We start from the raw sequence: 24261 nt of genomic DNA on the forward strand, positions 1-24261 counted from the left end.
GCCATTTCATCATGGAAAGACTTACGCCCGAACAACGTTTACAAATCATTGAAATTTATTATCAAAATTCGTGTTCTGTGAAAAATGTGTTTCGCAAATTACGTCCATATTATGGTCGACACAACCGACCAACCGAGCAAGCCATAAAGGCAATTGTGGACAGATTTCGCACACATTTTACTTTATTGGACATTCAACCATCGAATCGTGTACGGAGAGTGCGCACAGAAGAGAATATTGCAGCTGTAGCGGCCAGTGTCAATGAAGATCGTGAATTGTCCATCAACAGCGTTATCGTTCGATGATAACAGACTTTTTTTTGCCCAAAATGAGAGATAATGATCTGGTTGATATGTGGTTTCAACAAGACGGTGCCACATGCGACACAGCACGTGAGACAATGGACCTATTGAAAGATGAGTTCGGTGAACAATTAATCTCTCGTTTTGGACCCGTCAGTTGGCCACCGCGGTCATGTGACATTACACCACTGGATTATTTTTTGTGGGGATATGTAAAGTCATTGGTTTACCAGGACAAACCAGCGTCAATTGGTGCATTGGAAGACAATATCAGTCGTGTTATTGGCGAAATTCCCTTAGACATGCTGGAAAAAGTGGTGCAAAATTGGACCTTCCGTGTTGATCACTTGAAACGCAGTCGCGGCCAACATTTACATAAAGTCATTTTTAAAAAGTAATTGGCAGAGTAATAAAAACAGTAATATTCAAATTTTGTGAGTTTATTTCAATTTTAAAAACCAAACGCTTAAAAAAACACCCTTTACCTGAGCAGCTTTTCTCACTTCGTATCGGCTGTTGCGCTTGATGTTTACTACTTCATATGGTCCAAGAAAAGTGGTTGCTAGTTTTCTACCAGCAACAAACTGAGTACGTTTTATTGCGACCAGGTCGCCCAGCTGGTATTTACGATCGTCTTTGTGTTTTTTGTTATGGTTCTGCTTATAAATTTTTTGTGCTTGTTCTATTTGGCTCTTTGCTTCCACACGCATTTGCATCCTGTCGTTTCCAAATTTTCAATAAGCTCCTGTTTCAACATAGATAACATTTTGTCGTTTGATTTGTTCTGCATCTCTACTCCAAACATTAACTGAACGGGATTTTTTTCGTTGAGCAGTGTACAGGCGAATTTATAGCTCTTTGGACTTGAGCCACGAATTTATACTATTTTGAGGAATCCTCAGCCGACAGCTTGCAAATCATCGAAAGAATAACCCTGTTTACTCGCTTTATCTGACCATTACCCCTGGCCACTCCAGTTGTTGTCAATACGTGCTCGATTCCATTCTGTTCCATGTAGTAAACAAAGGCATTTGATGTAAATGCACTTCCTCTGTCGCTCACTATGCGGTGGGGTTGCCCAAAAACGTTCGACCACTCCACTCAATTGTTTTCTGTAGCGCAATGTGTCCAACATTATGACTATCTGTGATTATTTCTCGCTCCATTGCTTTGGGTAAAACCAGTAAACCATTTCCTTTGTACAATATTTCACCTTTAAGGTTGAGATTTAATAATTTCGAGTACTGCTTTTATGTAAGGATCCTTTTGTTGCGCAACTTTCAAGCGAGCTGAGATTTCTGACGAAATGGGCAATACATCTATGGGATATCGACTTAAACAATGTTCGATGTTCGACCTGAAATTCAAAATCCTGAAGGTGTAATATCCACTGTGCAACTTCGCGTGGCACATCCTTCTTTTTAATTGTTTGCGTGAGCGCGGTGCAGTCTGTTAACAACTTAAAGGGCGTACCAAGAAGGTAGTGTCGAAACTTCTGAACGGCAAGATAAGCGGCTTTAACTTCCAGTATATAGCTGTGTCGTTTTGAATCACTCGCCGAAGTCTTTTTACTCCAGAAAAGTATCGGGTGTAACTGCTGTTCGAACTTCTGAAGCAATGCTGCACCGAAGCCATCTTTGGATGCATCTGTATGAAGTTCTGTAAGCGCACCTTTGCAGTATATTTTCAAAATTGGCTCTTGGGACAGTGAATCCTTTAATTTGTTGAACGCGTTTATCTCAGCAGTCTCAAATTTGAAAACGACATCTTTCTTTAACAGGTCAGTCAACGGACGTGCAATGTGTGCATAACCTTTTATGAACTTCGGGAAAAAACCTGTTAGTCCTAAAAAGGACTGAACTGCTCTTATATTCTTCGGTGTTACAAATCTTTGAATCGTATGTGATTTTTTCTTTCCTGGGATAATTCTACCGTTTTCGACTGTATGGCCCAAAAAAATTAACCTTATTTTGGAGAAAGTAGCATTTTTTCCAGTTGATAATCAATTTGTACTCAGCAGCTTTCTTGAGCACAATATTCAGTTTCCGAAGGCAATCCTCATTCGTCTGAGAATAAATTATAATGTCATCCATATAAATTTGCATGATATCTTGAGCGACTAAGTCTTGAAATATGGAACTGATGAAACGGATGAAGACCGCTGGCGAATTGCAAAATCCGAATGGTGCTCGATTGAATTCAAAAAGTCCTCCCTTCGTGACAAAAGCTGTGAACTTGCGACTTTCTTCGTCTATTAGAACATGGAAAAAACTGTTTTCTAAATCCATTACTGTATACACTATTGCCGCTTGCAGTTTTTCCAACACATCGTCCATCAAAGGCACTGGAAAGCAATCTTTGAGTACCATATTGTTGAGTTGACGAAAGTGGTACCTAAATGTAAAATTGAAGCCAACAATGGTGTTATAACCTCGCCATTAATAAGAAAACTACAGCAAGAAAAAAACAATATTTTAATATTCTATTTTTAAAAAACACAAAAGACTATAACATATTTCAGACTCTTTCTCTGTAACTCGACTTATCAATGCACAAACAAAACCTTCCAAATATCATTAGCATTTCTTCTTTTTCCCCATTTCCTTTTACATGCATGCCGCGATTTGCAATCACATTCATTCAGTTTATGTAGCGTTGCGTCTGTGTGTGAATTCGTGTTTTTCTCCTATAACTATATGATATGATATCTGACCACGGTTATACGTAGCTCAAATATCAAGTTTCATTTTGATATCTCCAAAACCGGCGGCTTGAAGTTGACTTTCCCAGATATCCATAACGACTCAGCTTCTCTTGCTGACCAACAATGTAAACCTTATTAAAGTAGCGATTCAAAGCACCAATATATTTATCAAGTCAGACATACATAATTAATTTAATCCGAAGCCACCTTGAGCTGGTCCACTCTACTAAGGTAAACGATACCAACTGCCCCTTTCATAGACTTGTTGAGCACTTCCAACTTCCAACTTTTTTTAAAGTATGAAGTAGGTATGAAGTAACTTATAACAAAAATAGTTGCAGTGACGGTAGAAACAATGCACAATATTTATAAATTTATCTTATACTTTTTATCGAAATTAAAAGTTCCTCGAATTTAAAAAAAACAATATACCTTCAGGCGTCTATGAAATTACGAACATTGCATTAAAAAACATCCCAAAATATTTACTAGACTAGTATAGTAAAAGGCTTTTGATAGTGTTTGGCTAAAGGGCCTAATGCTTAAAATAATCCATTACAAATTTCCTCTGCACTTAACATAATTTACAGCATGATGGAAAATAAACAATTTAAAGTTGATACAAGTAAAGAATTTTTTTACATGGGTAGCTAAGAAAAAGCCATAGTAAAGCAAAGCAACTTTGTTCAGGCCTCCGGTGAATAGTTGTAATAAGGATATAAGGCAAAACTATAAAAATTTTAGAATAACATCAATATCGAATAGAAATCACAGTCTAACATACAATGTGATTAACTATTTGAGAGTCTACTTTGACCGCTTTACTTTACCTATTACATAAATCCACAGCTAGCCAAAGCCAATAAAGCATTCTCTTATACTCAAAATATCTTTGTTAATGTTCACGCCACCGGGTGAACAGCAGAGAGTGAGGGGTAGGGTTTTTCCCAAAACCGAATTCGGTCATACTGAGGAGGGTGACGAAGGGTTCTCCTGTAAATCGCCATAATCAATCTAATCCGAGTTTTTCACCCGAACACCCGTTCCTTCTCTTCAGAATTTTCTATCTCGAAATTTGTATACTTTTAACCCGAAACATTTCGTGTGTGTCGGCCACCTGTGCATTTAATAAAGCATAAGTTTTTTAACCGAAGTTATCGCGCGTTATTAATTCATCCCTCGCTCACCCAGAAGAAATTGGCACAAGCCAACCACTTGTAATTTATTGGGATCCTTCCGCCCCTCCACGAACATTGGTCCTTCGAGCCGGATATCCTTCCGCTATTCCAGCTTGCATCGGCGGAATTCCTGATAAGTACAACATTTCTTATTAAAAATCTCATTCACATTATATTCCATTACAAACTTATAAAAGTGTGAGGTTTCCCGCTCTTCCATAGCGACCTACACACTTTTGTATACTTGTATGTACATACCTGACCTGTTCCAAGGGTTACATGGTATTTCCCGATCATTTTTGTGTTTATGAAGTGCATTTTTTTTTCCATTCTTCGAAATTCGGATTGTCCAAAAGTCCAATTGCATAGCAATACATACATACATACATATGTATGTATATACACACATATGCATTCCTACATGTAAAAACAGCTGTTTTCTAACCTGCAAGTAGAGGTGCTTAATAATCGACAATTTATAAAGTACCACTTACCTTTACTTAAAGTGTACAGCACACTCCACGGGCTGATCATTAGTCCATCGGCATAAATTATTTATGTCAATTAATTTTTACATCCATACATATGTATGTACATACATAGGTACATACACATGTAATACTTTTGCCGCGTTAAGCACACATTTACACACATACATATGTCCACATACAATTTGAATTCACCAACACAAAATTAATTGCAGCCACTCCGATTGGCTTTCCGCAATTTAGTAATTCGAAACCTACATAATTAAAGTAGGAAATCGTGATCCTCGTTAAACAATTTACAATTAATTAAACTCACAAAACATAAACAACGGCAGAACAGCTGACTCTCGATCAGTGCTGACACTCAAGTCTCATCAGTGCTGACACTTGAGCCAAGCCGTGACTCGGTCACGACATCCATTTTTCCTTCGTGATTTTCTTATTGTGCAAACATATTTCAATCGACTGATTGAATTTAATTCGCAAAATGTTTTCTAAAGAAAAATAAGTACAACTTTATTTATATTAATATTTTGGCTTGTCTTGGTGCATTTTGATCTTTTCCTCAGGGATCCATGAAATTGATCTTGTCCGTTTAATGAAAACTAATTCCGAGTTTTTTTTTTCCTTATTGAAAAGTTATCGGCACTCCCAATCCTACTGATCTCAATTTTTCCATACTTTTAAATACTCTTATAAATTTAAACATTTTTCCACATTGTATAAATTTTAATATCCAAGTGATTATATATCCTTTCAATTATTCACACAACTGCGAGGAAAATTATAAATCCTTCTAATTTTATTTATGCTATCTATGCTTATTCATTGTGTTCATTAAAAAGAGGAGACATTTCTTCTTCTCACTCCTCCTCTATACTTAAATTATACAGTCCACTTACGGCTTCGTTTCGATCTCCTCGCTTGAGAGCTCTAATTCCACGAAGTTATTTGTTTCCATTCGATTCGTAATAGCTCAGAGAACACTCTACGATGTCTCTTTCCGACTTTGTTGCCGTGTGCGAGGCATTAACGGCGTTCGAGACTCGCGAGTCCCAGGCTTTAGCTGACGATGTGCCACTCGTCTCCGTTAAAATACACTTAGACCAGCTTAAGTCACTTTGGACAAAAGTCGAGGCAGAGTTTTCACGATGCTATAAAGCCTTGACGGCTCAAAAGAACGAAGATAGTCCGAAGCACATAGCTACAATTAAAGCTAAACATGAATATTGTTATATGGTATATGTGCGAGGCGGGACTTTGTTTGGAGAGCGAATCGAGCAGTTGTCCGCGAAAATAGCTTCCCCACCAGTCAGGCTCTCCGTCGATTCCACCCACCAAAGCCACACAGTTCCCCCATGCGAAGTCGAAATCTTCAACGGAGACAGCTTGGCTTGGCCTACATTCCGTGATTTGTTTACCGCGATTTTTATCCATAATCCAAGCCTAACACAAGTGGAGAAACTTTATCACTTAAGTTGCAAAACTTGCGGTGAAGCCAGAGCCATTGTTTCTAGATCACCCTTGACCAATGAAGGGTTCCAGTCCGCGTGGGATAACCTCACTGCGCGATACGAAAATAATCGATTATTGATTATGACCCATGCCAAGCAGCTTCTACAGATCCCAGCTGTAACACAAGAGTCTGGCAAAGCGTTGAGAGAACTGCAGACGTCAATTCAAGGTTGCTTAACCGGTCTTGAGCTTTCCGGGGCTTGTACAGACAATTGGGACATCCTTCTCATAGCAATCTGTACGAGCAAAATGCCCAAATCCACCCTTCTGTTGTGGGAACAGTCCGTTCCAACTAAGACCGCCGTCTCATCCTGGAACGACCTGAATGGATTCCTAACTGATCGCCACCGTGTACTAGAGGCCACAGATGTCCTTTCCATCCGTAAGCCGAAAACCTACGGCACGAGCTCAGGCCTTTTCCGCTCAAGTGCAAGAGAGCTCAGCACCTGATGCTTGTATAATTCCGATTCCTGCGTCCTCCGATTCTTCCAGCAGCCCTCATGTAAACGTGGGAAGTTACTTCGCCTCCACTCGCAACACTGGCCTCCTGGGTACTGCAAGGGTAACTATTCATCATCGTGGCAAGCAGTTTCAAATCCGCGCTTTGATTGATATGGGATCCGAAGCGTCCTTTATTTCCCAAAGAATGTTTGAATTGATTAATCCTCCAAGCTGCAAAGTATCAACTAGCATTCGCGGCATTGGGCAATGCGATGCTGGTAGCGGCGACAAAGTGTGCCGCCTACAGATTTCTCCTCCTGACGAACCGCTGCGACAGTTCCAAGCAGTCGCCGTGGTGCTGCAAAGTGTAGCTGAAGCACTTCAGTCCCGCGCCGTCCCGAATCAGGTGAAGCAGGATTCGCTTGATCTTCCGCTCGCTGATCCGCAATTTCACCAAAGAGCTCCTGTGGATTTGGTGCTTGGAGCCGAGCTCCTTCCCACTATCCTTGGGGAACGAATCATCAAGAATGTTGGTGATTCTTTCGTGGGGATCGAGACGATATTCGGATGGGTTCTCTGTGGATCCGTTACTGGAAAATCCAGAAGGTCTCGGTCCACCTCCTCCAGCAGCCCGAAGATGTCTCTAAGGACAGCAGCACCATCCGATTTAGAACGCAGTTCCAATTGCTTCAGGTGCCGCGTTTGTCAAGGGGCACACGCGCTCTGTCAGTGCCGACAGTTTCGAGGACTACGAGCTGACGACAGGCTACGGGTAGTCTTGAGCAACGGATACTGCCCGAACTGTTAGGCTCATGAGCATTCCAATGGTTCCTGCAGGAGCACAGCAGGATGCCATCAATGTGGCAAGCAACACCACACGATCTTGCACATCGACAGCTCTGTCGCGTACATCCAACCCAAAGAAAAAGACCCGAAAAGCACCCGCCTTTCATTCGGGCTTCTATCCAGAGGTCTTCAGCCATCGTGCCGCCTACTCCATCTGCATCCAAAGTTCCCCCTCCATCTCCACCCGTGTCTTGGCGATCCAGAACGCTGCCATCCCCCATCCTTAGACATGTCCAGCGAGGCAATTGCAACTTGTTGCAAGGGGGGCGGTATGTTCACGCCACCGGGTGAACAGCAGAGAGTGAGGGGTAGGGTTTTTCCCAAAACCGAATTCGGTCATACTGAGGAGGGTGACGAAGGGTTCTCCTGTAAATCGCCATAATCAATCTAATCCGAGTTTTTCACCCGAACACCCGTTCCTTCTCTTCAGAATTTTCTATCTCGAAATTTGTATACTTTTAACCCGAAACATTTCGTGTGTGTCGGCCACCTGTGCATTTAATAAAGCATAAGTTTTTTAACCGAAGTTATCGCGCGTTATTAATTCATCCCTCGCTCACACAGAAGAAATTGGCACCAGCCAACCACTTGTAATTTATTGGGATCCTTCCGACCCTCCACGAACAGTTAAGATATTAAGATACTCATACATCAGACATTCATCAGACCTTCTCTTATATATGAATGCAATATCTGGTTTACCATATTACCATCTTACATGGAAAAAACTCGTATCTTCGAAAGAAAATGTCTGAGATCTTATTTATTCTTTGGGGCCACCTGGATGTATACTCAGTGTTTGTGTAGGGGGGTGGAATTTCCTTGGTAGAGGGGGCAGCTAAATGAGTCCTTTCTTTTCTTTTCACTATATGTTTTGTATTCACAGATAAATTTCAACTAACTCTAGCTTAACTAAGAGCGGGGAACCAAGCTCCGCTTGGAGCGAAGTGTGGGGAGAGCGAGGTGAAAGCTTCCGCCTCCCTTAACCCTTGTGTTGCCCGTTGGGCATAAACATTCTTTTCCCCTTTCAGGAGTGCAAGACCCAGGCAATCTAATGGCACGCTCCGGACGCAATCGGCCGCCCGCCAACATGACCTCCGTCATCACGTCCGCGCCCAGGACAAAAGACACTGACGACGGTCGGTGGAACGTGTCATCCGCCAGGACGATGCCCTCGAACTTCTTGGAGATTTGCCGGTCCACCGGAGAGCTTGGAGTGCGGCAGCACAAGCCATCGACCACTTTCAGGATCGCCTCCAATCGCCATCCTTCACTGATCGGGGACCGGATCACTGCTGCCACCGCTTTCTCCGCCCCAATATTGACGGCTGTCAATTAAAAGGCCGTGGCCAGCGACGTCGCCATAGTACTCGGCAACAGAAGGACTCAGTTCCTCGCGAACATATGTGCTCCTCCTTTGATGCCTGTACTGAACGTGGTCTCGGAGCCATAGAAACGGGATGTAGATTGACGAATATCAGGAAGCTGCCGGGAGAAATAACAAAGAAAGCGGATTAAGATGATTAGCGGATTACTACTGGCAGCTCGGCCCTTCGACCACGTGCTAGATGCTACTGTAACACCGCGAGCGGTAAGCAGAAGATCGACGCGGACGTTGCCGTTACTGCCAGGGTACGTTTGGTGGATTCGCCCGAGACGCCAGTCGTTAAATGGAAGATTGTCATCCTAAAGTACCACCAGATCGTCCACTTTAAGATTTTTAGAAGGGAATCGCCACCTTTTGCGCTTATGTAGCTCCTTTAGGTATTCCTCTTTCCACCGGTGGCAGAAATGCTGACTCACATGATATACGGAACGTGATCCTTGATTTCAGGTTCCGTGACGGATAGCAATTGACCGCCTACTAGGAAATTGCCAATCCCATGTGTGGTGCCCCGGGAGGGATAATATGCCAGGACAGATTCAGATGGCTGTAGTGGGATAAAATTTTCTGCTGGGTAGACCTTAGGAAATCTTTTTCAGGAACTCTGGATGCACCTACGAAGTTTTTACCGTTGTTGGACTGCACTTGCTGGGGACAACCTCGCCTCGATACAATGCGAATGCTGCCAGAAATGTTTCGGTAGTTAAATCCGAAGTTGCATCAAGATAAATGGCTTTTGTCCCTTTGATATGTGACTCCGGTAAAACTCTTAAAATCGAAAGGACCTGCGAAATCTATCGCAGTCGTGAAAGGACGTGCGAAAGTGGTTCGTAATTTTTCCGTAATTTATGTGCCTATGAATAAGGACACTAAAACAGCTTCCTCCGAAGTGTTGGTGGGCCGGATATCAGGAAGCTGTGGGTGCAGAAATGCTGACTCACAGCCTTCCTGCGCTGCCACCGGTTAATGAAAGCCAGAACCTGATCCTTGATTTTACACAACCCTCCCATGTGTGGGGCCCCGGGAGGGATGAAATGCCAGGACAGATTCTGATGGCTTTGGTGGGATAAGATTTTCTGCTGGGTAGACCTTAGGATATCTTTTTCAAGCACTCTGGATGCACCTACGAAGTTTTTACCGTTGTCGGACTGCGCTGCCACCGGTTAATGAAAGCCAGAACCTGATCCTTGATTTTACACAACCCTCCCATGTGTGGGGCCCCGGGAGGGATGAAATGCCAGGACAGATTCTGATGGCTTTGGTGGGATAAGATTTTCTGCTGGGTAGACCTTAGGATATCTTTTTCAAGCACTCTGGATGCACCTACGAAGTTTTTACCGTTGTCGGACTGCACTTGCCATGGACACCCTCGCCTCGATACAAAGCGACCGAATCTGCCAGAAATGTTTCGGTACTTAAATGCGAAGTTGCCTCAAGGTGAATGGCTTTCGTGGAAAAGCAAACATAGACACACACATATCCCTTCGATATGCGACAGGCGCGGCCGGTGAAACTCTTGAGGTCGAAAGAACCTGCGAAATCTATCCCGGTGGTTGTAAAAGGACGTGCGAAAGTGGTTCGCTGGGACAGAAGGGTGCCCATTAGCACATCTTGGATCACACCTGATGCGTCAATGAACGGATTCAAATTGAGAATGGTGCTAGACGTGGGCAGAGATTTCGACGGAAATGGAAGTTTTCGACACCTTCTGCCAAAACGGACAACATATGCTACCACTCGTAAGGCACGTGCCAGATTGGAAAAACGAGAAAGTATCTCGTTGGCTGGCATAGCGATTGCGACATGGACCTTGACTACCCGCTTCTCCAAGGTAGTGTCTAGTGGAAGTTGTGTCGCTCGCCGCCAGGACTCTTGTGGTTCCCGTAGCCATTGTGGGCCGTGCCACCACAAATCCTTGTGTACAAGTTCCTGCGCACTTAGGCCGCGACTAGGGAGATCTGTTGGATTGTCCTCTGAATGGACGTGATTCTATGGGGCGCACGACAGTACGACGGTGGAATCTCCACAAAAAAAAAGCCCCAAATCTCTTGCATAAACACCTTGGCTTGAATTACAAAGGTCGCCAGCGGGATGGAATAACTTGGCGATCTGCCCGAGGACTTCTCGCTTAGTATAAGCTGACTTGATACCTTGGGGTGAGATGACAAAGTAAAACTCATCCGTAGTCGCTTTCCATCTGATTCCAAGTGTTTTTTATGTGCTAGCCTCTTCGATATCGAGGAAATCAGCATTTAGCAAATGACACTTTGGGATGTAACTGAGCACGCTCTTCACGCTCAAAGCCAGCTAAACCAAGAGCGTCTTGAAGTTCATTGACCATTGCGAATGCAGTTGCTTCATTGTGAGCTCCTGCCAGGACATCATCGAAATATATATAAGACTTGATAATATCGCTAGCCAACGGGAATTCGGATTGTACATCACTTGCGAGTTTCTGAAGTACTCGGATGGCTAAGAACGAAGCACAATTAATGCCAAACGTGACGGTATTAAGCTCGTAATCACCAAGTTGCCCCTCTTTCAGAATAGAATCCTCTGAAATGGCGTATGGATTGGATCGACCATAATTTGGCGGTACATTTAAGCGATGTCGGCATTAAAAACTACTTGAGAATCTGAATAGTGAGGTCAGACTGAAGTACCGGACCAGGGTAAAGTATGTCATTGAGACTTACTCCGTTTGTGGACTTGCTAGAGGCGTTAAAGACTACCCGTACTTTTGTTGTGGTACTGTCGGCCCTAAAAACCGCATGGTGTGGCAAATAAAAGTTGGTATTACTGCCGTCAAATGGCACCTGACGCATATGGCCCAAGTCCAAATTCTCTTGGATGACGACATCAGACTCTTTTTTCCAGGGGTATTTTTTAGGAGACGGCTTTCGTTTTTTAGGAATTGAGCCATTGCCCATGGTCTGGAGTGACCAAGGTTGATGTTGGTTGGGTCTCGAAACGGAAGTGAGACCATATATCTCCCCGAAACATCTCTTCTTGTGGTCTTCTGGAAATTGACCTCGCAAACAGAATCAGAATCTTCTACTGGTTTGACCGGTAGATCCTAAACCTCCCAAAACCTTGTGAGAAGAGTCTCAAGTGCCTCCTCTCTGCTCACAGTGACCCTCTGTGAACTGAACGCGGCACACGAACTAACGGGGACCCCTTGCAACGGGCCTGAAATGACCCAACCGAATCTCGTCTCTTGAGACATTAAAGATCCGCACACTTCGGTCTGTATGCCGGAAAGTGTCACCGCTGGTATGACATCAATACCAAGAAGCAGATCGATTTTCGCCTTTAATCTAATCAGCTAACGGGTTATTGGGCATTCCTTCCAGTGTGGCTTGGGCTATCTTACAAGAAGGCAAATCATCAGCAACTTGGGACAGGACAAAAGCTTCTAATAACGCCCGTGAAGGATAAGAAGTGCCCTTGTGCCAAAAGTCCACGAGGGCTGTACCTAGCAACTTATCGCGTGAGGACCTTGCCTCAGACGTAAAGTATGTCCGGACAATATTGTGAGAACAGGGCTGCGCTGGGACCGGCGTTGGACTATTCTCCGGTCGGGCATCCTAGTGCAAGAGCGTATTGTGACGACCCTTGCACGTAAAGCAGTTGTGCTGACTCGTTCAATCTTTTACTTGATGCCCTCCTGCGAAACAGTTCAGAGAAAGGGAGCTTTTCTTTATGTATGCCACCCTCTCTGACACCGGCATCTGAAGAAAGCGGCTACATCGACGCACCGGGTTATTGGTTCTCCGGGTTATTGATTCTCCTTCAGACAGAGATCACAGGATGTCGGTTTGGTGGTCACCTTGGCTTCAAATGTATTAGCCTTTCGGGTGGCTAGAAGCGGACTAGCGGAAATAGCCATTGCAGTTGTATTTTCAACCGCTTCGAGCTCGGTGAGGAAATTGTCCATCGTCTGTCTTTTTTGGCCCGCTCGACGTGGCTCTGAGGTGGATTGCTGAGAAGTCGAACTTAATGGTGCGGACGGGAGAGTTGATGGACTAGAATGGGTCGGAAACGCTTGTAAAGGAGGAGTAGTAGGGCTGATACTCCTCTGACGCGGACCTGGAGCAACAATTGAAGATTTGCGCGTGGCCGCAGTGGTATTAGCCTCTTTTTCGTCTTTAGGAGGGCTCGTGCTAATAACCCCACAGAATGGCGGTTATAAAGTTGTGAGCTGGTTTGGCACGGCTTGAAAATGAGCGAAAAACACAAACTGGAATGTTTGGGAAAACCTGGAACACTACAAAACCACTCAAGAAACGGCTTTGAAACGCCTTGAAATTGATTAAAAAACCCACAAAACGAGTTGGTGCGTCTGGGATAACTTGGAACGCTGCCAAAGAACCCTAGGAACGGCTTGGAACTCCTTGGAATTGAAATATAAAACTCAAAGACACGACTTGGGACACTTGTAATACTTTGGAATTGACTTAAAACCTCAAAGATACGACTTGCAATGCGTGAAACACTTTGGAATTGAAATATAACCCCTAAGAAACGACTTGGAGCGCGAGGAACACTTTGGAATTGAAATATAACCCCAAAGAAACGACTTGGAACGAGTGGAACACTTTGGAATTAAAAAATATAACCCCAAAGATACGACTTGGAACGCGTGGAACACTTTGTAATTGAAATATAACCCCAAAGATACGACTTGGAACGCGTGGAACAAGAATTTACCAAAATTATGAAAAATTAACCGAAACGGAATTGGAACGAAAACTCTAAAATTCGGAAATAAAAAAAGGACGCATGTGCGCAATGTGCTTGTATACTGCAGTTAAGCGGGACTTATGTATGCACGTACGTTTATAGGCTGCATTTGTGTGCGAAAAAATAAAAATGTTTGTGGAATATGTATATGGATATGAAAATGAATATGTAAAATTTTATGTATGGAAAATATGTACGAGCCCCGACCACTATTAATTCGTACGGCAAGCTTTTTTACCCAAATGCAATGTTTAACTGACGATATTTTCAATACTGTAGAAGATAGCACATGCAAACCACTTTTTTCTGAAAGATCCTTTTATTCTCTATTATATAACATAAAATGTTTGAGGTACTTCAATAACAACAACAACAATAATTTCATTAAATGCTCTGCTGAACTGATAAAAAAAAATTGACCAGTATTAATTCGTACGGTGCATTAGCTTAGCTTATAATTGAAAGAAGATCAAAATAAAAACAAACAGTGTAACATAATCACTACCTAGTCATAATCTGGAAACAGTTATACCATGTGGAATGTGTGAAATGTTTTACCGCTTCATATTATTCAAAGTTTAGCAATAATGGTACGTGGTAAGCCGATTTCCAAAGAAATTCGCAGTTTAGCTGTAGATTTTTATAAATCTGGGAAGTCATTTGGTGAATTAGCCAAACAATTAAATCTGGCTAAATCGTCCGTTCAAGGAATAATAAAAATGTTTATGAAAAATGGCAGTATTGACAATAAAGTCGCAAATAGAGGCCGAAAATCAGTAATATCAGATCGTGATAAAAGAGCCCTAGCCACAATTGTGAAAGCTGATCGTCGCCAAAATTTAAGAAATTTGGCATTAGAGTGGTGTGAGAAAATCGGGAAAAGCGTTAAGCGTGAGTGGACTCGCCTGCAGTTGCGTAATATTGGATACAAGTTCTATAAAGTATGTATAGGGATTATCTATGCTACAAACTTAATATCTTAAATTACTCTTAGGCCAAGGAAAAACCATTGCTTACGCTTCGCCAAAAGAAGAAGCGTTTGCAATGGTGTCGGGAACGGATGAGTTGGACTCAAAGGCAATGGAATTCCATCATATTTAGCGATGAAGCTAAATTTGATGTGAGTGTCGGTGATGCGCAAAGGAGAGTCATTCGCAACAAAAGTGAAGCATACCATAAAGACTGCCTTAAAAGGACAGTTAAGTTCCCAGCGAGCGTAATGGTCTGGGGTTGTATGTCTGCCAAAGGCGTAGGCCAATTGCACTTTATTGATGGGATGGTCAACGCAGAAAAATACATCACCATATTAGAAGAAAGTCTGCTGCCATCAATACCAAAACTGGGTGACTGTGATGAATATACCTTTCAACAGGATGGAGCATCATCTCATACTGCCAAAAAAAACAAAAGCATGGTTGCAGAATAAGGAAATTGGGGTTTTAGATTGGCCATCAAATAGTCCGGACCTAAGCCCAATCGAAAATATATGGGGAAAAATGAAAATAAATCTAAAAAATGAGCCGCAAAGAACCCTCTCTGACTTAAAAACAAAATTGCAGGAGATGTGGGACTCTATCTCAACCGAACAATGCCAGAATTTATTAAAATCTATGCCAAAGCGTTGTAAATGTGTTGTAAAGGCAAAAGGCGATGTTACCCAATATTAATTCTTAAAAAATCATATTGTATATACTTATTTCAAGCACCGTACGAATTAATACTGGTCAAGTTTTTTTATCAGTTCAGCAGAGCATTTAATGAAATTATTGTTGTTGTTGTTATTGAAGTACAACAAACATTTTATGTTATATAATAGAGAATAAAAGGATCTTTCAGAAATAAGTGGTTTGCATGTGCTATCTTCTACAGTATTGAAAATATCGTCAGTTAAACATTGCATTTGGGTAAAAAAGCTTGCCGTACGAATTAATAGTGGTCGGGGCTCGTATGTATATATACAGTCGACGGCACAAGTATTTTGACAAAAGTTGTTGCTCTCTTTAGCGATTTGTTTTGAAGAAATTGAGTAGTAAACGGTTCTTACTTTATAAGAAATGCATATAACAGTTAATAAAAAGGCAGAATGAAAATTTTTTTCTTCAATTGTTTTATGCATTTTCTTAATTTTTTGTTTTTCGTTAGCTGATGAAAGGTGGACAAAAGTATTTTGACATTCTCAGTATTTAGTCTTTATTAGTATGCTCAAGAGTAAACAATTATCACACGTGGTTATTATTGTTCAATAATTAGTTCAATGAAATAAAAAATAAATTTTACTTATTTGTTTTGCGACATTATGGGTAAAGCAAATGAATTAAGTGACATGGTCAAGTGTGAAATGGTGGCGAAGTATAACTCTGGTATTTCTGTAGAAAATATCAGTAACTTATACAATGTTTCTCGCCAAACTGTTTATTATCAAATAAACAAGTTCAAAAATTACCAATCCGTGAAAAACAAACAAACCAATCCGCAGGACAACTGAGACCACCGATCGTTATATTCTGCGTAAATTTAAAGAAAACCCTTTAGAGATGCCCAAAACAGTTGCCCGGGAGCTCGCTGATACGACCGATATTATAATTAGCGAAAGGTCAATTCGTAGGCGCCTCAAGGAAGCAGTTTGGAACGTATGTTGCCAGAGATATTCCCCAGATTACTGCCAGAAACAAACTAAAACGTCTCGAATTTGCCAAAAATATATATTGCTAAGCCCCAATCGTTTTATCGTCAAGTTTTATGAAGTGATGAAAGCTTCTTTAGCTTCCACTGCTCCAAAAAAAAAAGTTTATGTGAGAATGCCAAAGATCACACATAAAAAAAAAGACCGATTTGTGAAAAAGTTAGCCATTGGGATGGGTCAGTTATGTTTTGGGGATGCGTTGCTTATAACGGCGTAGGAGATTTGGTTCCCGTCGATGGAACCATGACGAAAGATAAATATTTGACCTTCATTAAAGATCATGCTTTGCCTTCAGGGGATAAACTTATCGGAGAGTCCTTTTTCAGCAGGACAATGCGCCATGCCATAAGGCAAAAATGATAACAAGTTTTTTTAATGAAAATTATGTAAATGTACTGGATTGGCCACCGCAAAGTCCTGATGTGAACATCATTGAAAACCTATGGGCTTATATTAAGCGACAGCGTTGTGCTGATCTCGAAAGGACACGACAGGACACTATTTCTGAGATTAGAGAGCTCTTGAGACACATTTCGTTGGATTTTATCCGTAACTTGGTAGATTCGGTCCCGAGACGTCTACAAAAAGTAATAAATGCCAAAGAAGGGTATATTTTTTATTGAACATAGCAAACAATACGTTGAAACGTAAAATTGTATTCATTTTTGACATTTATCAAAATACTTTTATGACCATGCATTTTGTTACTTCGAATTTTCTGATTAATAATGTTTATTTTAGGAATTCTTTTTTGAGTTAAATAAACTGAGGATATTCATATCTTTTCACCAAAATTATTTCTTTTCTTTTTTATGGTCTTTTAAAAAAAACTTTAACATATCCTCTGAAAATTTTGTTTGTCAAAATACTTATGCCGTCGACTGTATGTATATGTGTGGATATGTAATATGTTTGTTGGAGTATTTGTATAGATATATGTAAACATATATACATATGTATATGTGGATTTGTAATATGTGTTTTTATTTATTTTTTTTTTTTTTTTAATATGAAAATATGGAATGGAATTATGCAGAGGTGTGAATGGATCGGATTTCTATATACAAATTAATAATTTTTTATATTTCTTTTGATTTGTCTAGCTGATATGCCCCAACTTTATAGGGCGGGGCACAAGAAATGTGTCAGTGTAGCCTTTATACATATGTGAGAGGGTGGTTCACTTTTTTTTTTTGTTTAAAAATCTTTATTAAGTTTTATTGAAAATTTTTTTTCTCTTCGTTGGAACCACCTTTCACTTCGCGCACATATTTTTCCCAGGAGTGGATTGTATTTGCACAAATAACTTATTTTGATTTTTTGGTTTGATTTAGCACTGGATAAAATTTTGTAATTTATATTATGTCACATTCACACACTCTGCTTGCATTTACATATGAAGGAGATCACTTTGAATTTCGTAGATTGTGTCAATACATACATACATACATACATATGTGTTAATATTTTTGGAAATTGAAATTTTTGGAAAATATATATATGTATATTGGAAATAGGCAAATGAATATGGCTCGTTATATACTTGCCAAAGTGCGAGAAAAATCTTGAAGTGGGCGAACAACTATGGCACCTTATGTACTGAAAAATTGGGGACCAAAATTTTCTCTCTTTGAGGAGGAATGACGATTTGTAATCAGGAAATTTGCGCAAAAGTAATTTTTATTTTATTAGGAAAATCAAGGGAAACAATTATAAGTACATATGTGAGTATGGGTACGGATGCTGAAGGCATGCACATGTAATTGGAAAAAATTACTTAGCTTGAAATTTGAAATTCCACCGATGCAAATGGTTCGACAGGATCTTGGTATCCGGCTCGAGGGACCAATGTTTATGTGGGGGGGGGGGTTTAATTTCCTTGGTAGAGGGGGCAGCTAAATGAATCCTTCTTTTACTTTTTCCTTCATCCAGAAATTGGAAAGGCGCAGAGAATTCGAATGAGTCTTATTATACTTCTCTGCATAAAAAAGGCAAAAAGTCAAAATCTTCTTACAAAAGGGGTTTTTCAAAATTGTCCGCTATTCCGAAAGTTTTGAGAAAATTATAACACACAATTGCAACATTTTTGCAGCTCTATTATTTCGCCATACCAACATGGGCTTGTGAAACGTAGATCTACAACCACTAACCTTTTAGAATTGACCCCTGTAATTATCAAAGGGTTCAAAAAAGCTAAACAAACTAATGTTATATACACTGACATCAGTAAAGCCTTTAATTCTGTTAATCATACCATATTACTTTCTAAGCTGAGCGACATTGGGTTTCCACCCCTTTTCCTTTCTTGGGTTCGAGAATATTTAACAAATAGAAAACAGAAGGTACTTTTTAAGTCTTTTTTTTCAATTTCATTCCTGTGACATCTGGTGTACCCCAAGGTAAATATGCTGACGATGTCAAGCTATGTTTTACTTATAAAGAAACAGATTCATTAAGTCGGCTACAACCTGATCTTAAAAACTTCCTGCTGCCAGTTTAATCTATTAAATCTTAACACTACCAAATGTACGGTAATATCTTTTTATCGTAACTATCCTCAACTGGTCACTTATTTTCTGAGCAATAGTCCTTTAGAACGTCTAAATAATATAAATGATTTGGGCGTACTTATGGACCATAAAGTCAAAAGAATTTGACGACCCCTATACAACTTAATTTTTTTTTACTTCGCTTGTCCGTCCTATTTAAGAGTATGGAACTTGCATTGAGTCACGTCAATATGAGACTCACTAGATTTGACTTGAATCCGTTCAAAAGCAGTTCTTGCTATTTGCTTTTCGTGGCTTAAGCTGGGATCGAAATGTCAATTTCTTCGTATTTGTATTCTTCCTTCCTTGACTAACTAGGACTAACTAACGATTAGTGCCGTGCGTTATACCTTTTGCTTGTGCTCGCGCGTAACAGGCTTTTTCTTGCGCATAGTAACGAAAACAATCACCAATGATATGAGGGAGTCCCTTCAATACCGGTCGCAGAAAAATCGACGGAGAACCGCGGTGACTTGAGAGATGTTTATTTTTTTATAACTGCATACACTGAATTTAAAAAAAAACACTGCAGCAAATTGAATCGCAAATGAACAAAGAAACGAAAAGTGCAAAGCGACGCGTACAGAAATGGGGAAAAAAGAATAACAACAATGGACAGACGAACGAAGTGAAGTGGCGTATACAAAAATCATCATGCCTTACTTTTTCCAATTTGTTTTTATACTCTTGCAAAACCGGTTATATTAATTTTGGTCAGAAGAGTGCAACGCATAGAAGGAAACATCTCCGACCATACAAAGTTTACAGATTCTTGATCAGCACGACGAGACGAGTTCAAATAGCCATGTCCGTCCGACCGTCTGGATCAACGCAAACTCCTAGACCGTAAGAGCTATAGAGCTGAATGTGGGCTTGTATATACTGCAGGGGTTAACTTAATATTAGAGAGTTTATTACGCTCACAAACGACTCTGCAAAATTTGATAAAACGTTTTTCTACATTGATGGCTAAGAGGTAAGAAAAAAGTTACCAAAAAAGTTGCAAGTTGTATACAAACTTTGACGCGGTCGAAGTTAGCCCCGGACCTCTGGTTTTAAATTTTTGACAAGTCCATTTCCGCACAAACACTTTAAAGGAAAGTGTTTTTTCGCAAAGACTAGGGACATCAAATTTGGTATGTATACTCTGTTAATACGTGTGCAGATATTTCTTATTTTAAAATTTTACCTCGCCACCTTCCCCTCTTATAATTTAAAAAAAATTATTGTCAATTGCTTCCCGCAATATTTTGACTATAGAAATCAATTTCACTTAATTAATTTCCTTTCCAATAGCGCCGAAGGAGCTACATATCTTCCAGTATTGTTCAGTCGGGTTTGGACCTTAAGAACAACAGTTGAGAAGGTCTCCACTGAGTCACTGTGTAGTCGTAAGAGTGATCAAAATATCAATTGCATTTTAAAAAAATGTAAGTTAAATTATTTTTTAAATTAAAATTTTTAAAATTAAAAAAATTTTTTTTTCCTTAGTGCTTGCATGCCGAAGTCCGCAAGACCACTTACTCTTTTATTTTTCTTGCCGGGACCAAAAATAATTATTATTTCCCAAAATATTTTTCGAAAAAAATTATCGATATAATTGCTAGTTCTTATTTTTGATTTTTTTAAATAAAACTCAAGAATAACTTTTGCATTTTTTTTGGCAATTCTTTACTTACCTATAGCCATCAATGTGGCAGAACGTTTTATCTAAAAAGGTCTAATATTTGCAAAAAAATGGACAACAATCTTAGCATAGGATATAACAAAGATTTTGATCAAAGTCACTGTTTTCGACCGATTGTTCCTATGGGAGCTATTTCAAATAGCACAGTTGTTTATAAGTGAAACAACTCACCAATATTTAATTTCACGACAATAGCTCAGAAAATAACGAAGTTATTGAGAAAAGTCACTGTTCGTAACTTTGCAGTTTGTGTGGGAACTATATGATAAATTGGTCCGATCCGGCTGAATCCGAGATATACAACCTGTGAAATTCCTTTGCGTTGCAGAAAACAAAATTAATATACCCCTTTTGCAGGGTATAAAAATTAAAAAATTATATTGATGAACAATAAACCAATGTGTTTAATTTCTCATAAGAACTTAACTTTATTTTCACTTAAACTTCACTAAACTGTGTCTGCCACTGCCAGAACACGTCTTGATCGTTCGTTTGCTTGCTTATTACTAAAATTTGCTTTCTTACGTAACTACGTAGGCCATGTAGGTTTATAAAGAGCGACAGAGACAGAGAGTACCCGACTGACGCCAGTATATTCCAGAAAACATAAGAAAATACAAAAACAAAAGCATTGTGAGATGTGCAAGATCATTCATGAGTCTTTGCTTTGCTGCCTATACCAGTGTATGACAATTGGTTCGTCAACTCCCCCCTGCATTCTTCGTGATGGGGCGAGTGACTTCTCCTGATTTGGTGAGAACCTGAACCGCTCGTACTAGGCCATCATCTCCGGCAAACACCTGAGTTACCCGTCCTAAGAGCCATGCCGATGGAGGCGCGTTAGAATCCTTGATCAGTACAACATTACCGATCGCAATATTTGGTGACTTGGTGGTCCATTTCGGGCGCTGTTATAGCGATGTTAAGTATTCTCGATGCCAACGCTTCCAAAATCCTTGAAGAATTGCTTGAACATGCTGCCAGTAGCTCAATCGATTGGTCGGAATCTGCAAATAGCTGTCTTCAGGAACTGCTGTATAAGTTCTGCCAATAAAGAAATTTTCCGGTGACAGGTAGGCAATTTCAGTATCCGATGCTGTGCACAATGGTCGCGATTTAACGACAGATTCTATTTGCGAGAGCAGTGTGTCAAAGGTGAGGACGATGGTTCCTATTACACGTCGCAAATGCAGCTTAACCGAGCGTACTGCCGACTCCCACTTATCACCCCAGTGTGGTGAATATGACGGAATAAAATTCCATTTAATACCTTGATTCGCAAGGGCTTTCGAAACGACGTCATTGTGCTCGCGTGAAGCGAGAAGCTGTAACATTTCATTAAACACTCATGTGTGATACGTCAAATAAGATTTCGTGCGTCAATGATGCAATATTTCTGGCGAATTATTACAAACATTGCTGAAACTCCTGGATGAAGATTGACCTTATGCTCATGTCTCAGCAGCAATTCCACAAGGCGATGGTGTTTCGGTAAAACTACTGGATGCTTGGCATCTGCAGGCAATTGCGACCTTTCCAAACGTCCACCCAAACGTATAATTCCATCTTCGTCAACGAAGGGAGATAGTTTGCTTAAAGTTGATTGTCGCTCCAAAGACTGCTTCTTCAAAAGCATCTCTCTATCATCATTGAATTGATTTTGTGCCTGTCGTAGGCAAAACTTCCTTGCTCTGGTGATTTCATCGAACTTTAGAGGTCCTGAATATTCAGACTTGCTCGATTTGATTTGATGAACAAAGCGGAGTACATATGCGACCACTCGAACCAGTCTGATCCAAGATGATATTCTTTCGAGTAGTACATCAAATGCGGAATCCTCAATATCCTTGGAAATAGTTGTCAAGACTTTGGTTTGGAACTCAAGTTCTGCTGCTGGCTTGAGAATTGATCAGCAAGTTGATGGTCTATTCATCGTCTCTAAGTATAGTGTACAGTCGTGCAGCCAAGTAGTCCTTTCCACCATAGATCAAAGTTAATTAACTCACTCGCTAGCATGCCTCGTGATGCACAATCCGCAGGATTTTCCTTAGTGCTGACATGTCTCCAAGCGCTACGTGGTATGATCTCCAGTATTTCTGCTGTTCGGTTGGCAACAAATGTTTTAAGTTTACAGGGTTGATGCGAAAGCCATGACAAAACGATTGTAGAATCGGTCCATGCGTGTATCTTAACATCCTTCTGGCGCAGACCAGACCTTACTGCTTGGAACAAACGAGCTACGAGCTTCGATGTCATCGGGTTAATTGTCTACAAATCTTGGTATCTTCAGATTCCTTAGCGTGAAAATGTCCTTTCTGAATTTTTGCCATAAGTGCGCGTGCTTCGTTGGCAGTTCCGAGTCCCAATCCAAATTAAGCAGCCATAATTCTTGAAGCAGAATTTTAAATTTAATCACCACTGGCGCCAAAATGCCGAGTGGGTCAAAGATGCGTGCCGTGTCAGACAGCACTTGTCGCTTCTTACAAGTCATATGTTTTAATAATAAAACCTTATATGTTAGGACGTCTTCTCCAGGACGCCAATGCAGCTCAAGCACCTTTGCTGCTATCCTTGAGAAATCAATTTCATCCCCTCGTTGCTGGCAATTCGTTTACTATTCGAGACCCATTTGCTTAACTCCAATTGTGCCCGTGACATATTTGGATGGGTAATCACATCGGTGTACACTTCAAGATTGCAAACACCATCTACGTCATTACTGACTATGGTCAATATAGATGGACTACTGCAATGATTTTGGGAACTAGAGAAAGTTCCATCACATACAACTGTAAACGAAGAGTATGAAAAGGTCGGAACGCACTTCCTATGTACGCACAACCACAACTCGAATGGAAGATACAAAGTCGATTTGGCGTTCAAGGAACAAAACCCACAATTTGCGGCTACATTTCATGGAGATAGATCACGCTTTCTCGCAGTCAAGCGTCGTCTAATGAAGGATGCCAGCTTGAAGTTAAAATAAACTCAGTTTATGAGAGAGTAAATCCAGCTGGGTCACATGCAAGATGTCATTCTATTTGCCACACCATCCAGCCATAGGTGCCAAGCTGCGAGTGGTGTTCGACGGATCATTTCAAGATCGGGATAGACGATCTCTTAACGACGCACTTCACATTGGCCCATGCATACAACGCAACCTCTTCAAGGTTTGACTCCGTTTTCGAAAGCACAGATTCGTATTTTCTGCAGACATCGTCAAAATGTTTAGACAGATTTCGGGATTTTCAACGAACCCTTTGGAGAGGAACCCTTTACAAGTTGACCACAGTTGACCACGGTCACCTATGGCACAGCATGTGCACCGTTTCTGGCAGTCAGAGTGCTGGAACAACTGGCAGCTGATCACGAATACGAGTTTCCACGAGCTGCTAGAATACTTTTGGATGATGTCTACGTCGATGACGTACTGACAGGAGCCATGAATGAACAGGAACTGCTCGACATTAAGGAAGAGCTGGTACTCCTTATGTCACGGGTGTTAGTTGCAATAGGGTGACCTTGACCATCGCTTAACTTCTCCCCGGTGAGAACTAACCAAATGTAATCATTGCCCATTGTATCCATTAAATACCGACAGTGATGAAGCATCAATATTTTCACGTACCAATGGTGAGATGATTTTTCCTAAAACGTGCGCATTAATATCGATGTAATGACTCGACACACGAGACATCATCTAAAGAGAGCAGAAACCTCTAGATGCCCGACTTAACGTCT

General features: G+C 40.8%; 1 protein-coding gene across 1 annotated transcript; it reads left to right on the plus strand.

The window, feature by feature from the left end:
* Positions 1–23549: 23549 nt before the first annotated feature.
* LOC137579539 (uncharacterized) lies at positions 23550–24040 on the plus strand. Its single transcript, XM_068293324.1, has 2 exons — positions 23550–23690; positions 23813–24040. Exons 1-2 carry the CDS (start codon positions 23550–23552, stop codon positions 24038–24040), a joined length of 369 nt encoding a protein of 122 aa, XP_068149425.1.
* The last annotated feature ends 221 nt before the right edge of the window (positions 24041–24261 follow it).

This window comes from Drosophila tropicalis, unplaced genomic scaffold (genome assembly GCF_018151085.1).
Source record: "Drosophila tropicalis isolate 14030-0801.00 unplaced genomic scaffold, ASM1815108v1 contig_697, whole genome shotgun sequence".
NCBI classification, from domain to species: domain Eukaryota; kingdom Metazoa; phylum Arthropoda; class Insecta; order Diptera; family Drosophilidae; genus Drosophila; species Drosophila tropicalis.

What these genes read in the sequence shown, in the direction of transcription:
- LOC137579539 (XM_068293324.1), top strand. Translation starts at nt 23,550, where the DNA reads ATGTCATTCTATTTGCCACACCATCCAGCCATAGGTGCCAAGCTGCGA. An exon ending in TACAACGCAACCTCTTCAAG is followed by an intron (nt 23,691 to 23,812) that starts GTTTGACTCCGT and finishes AGTTGACCACAG; the next exon opens with TTGACCACGGTCACCTATGG.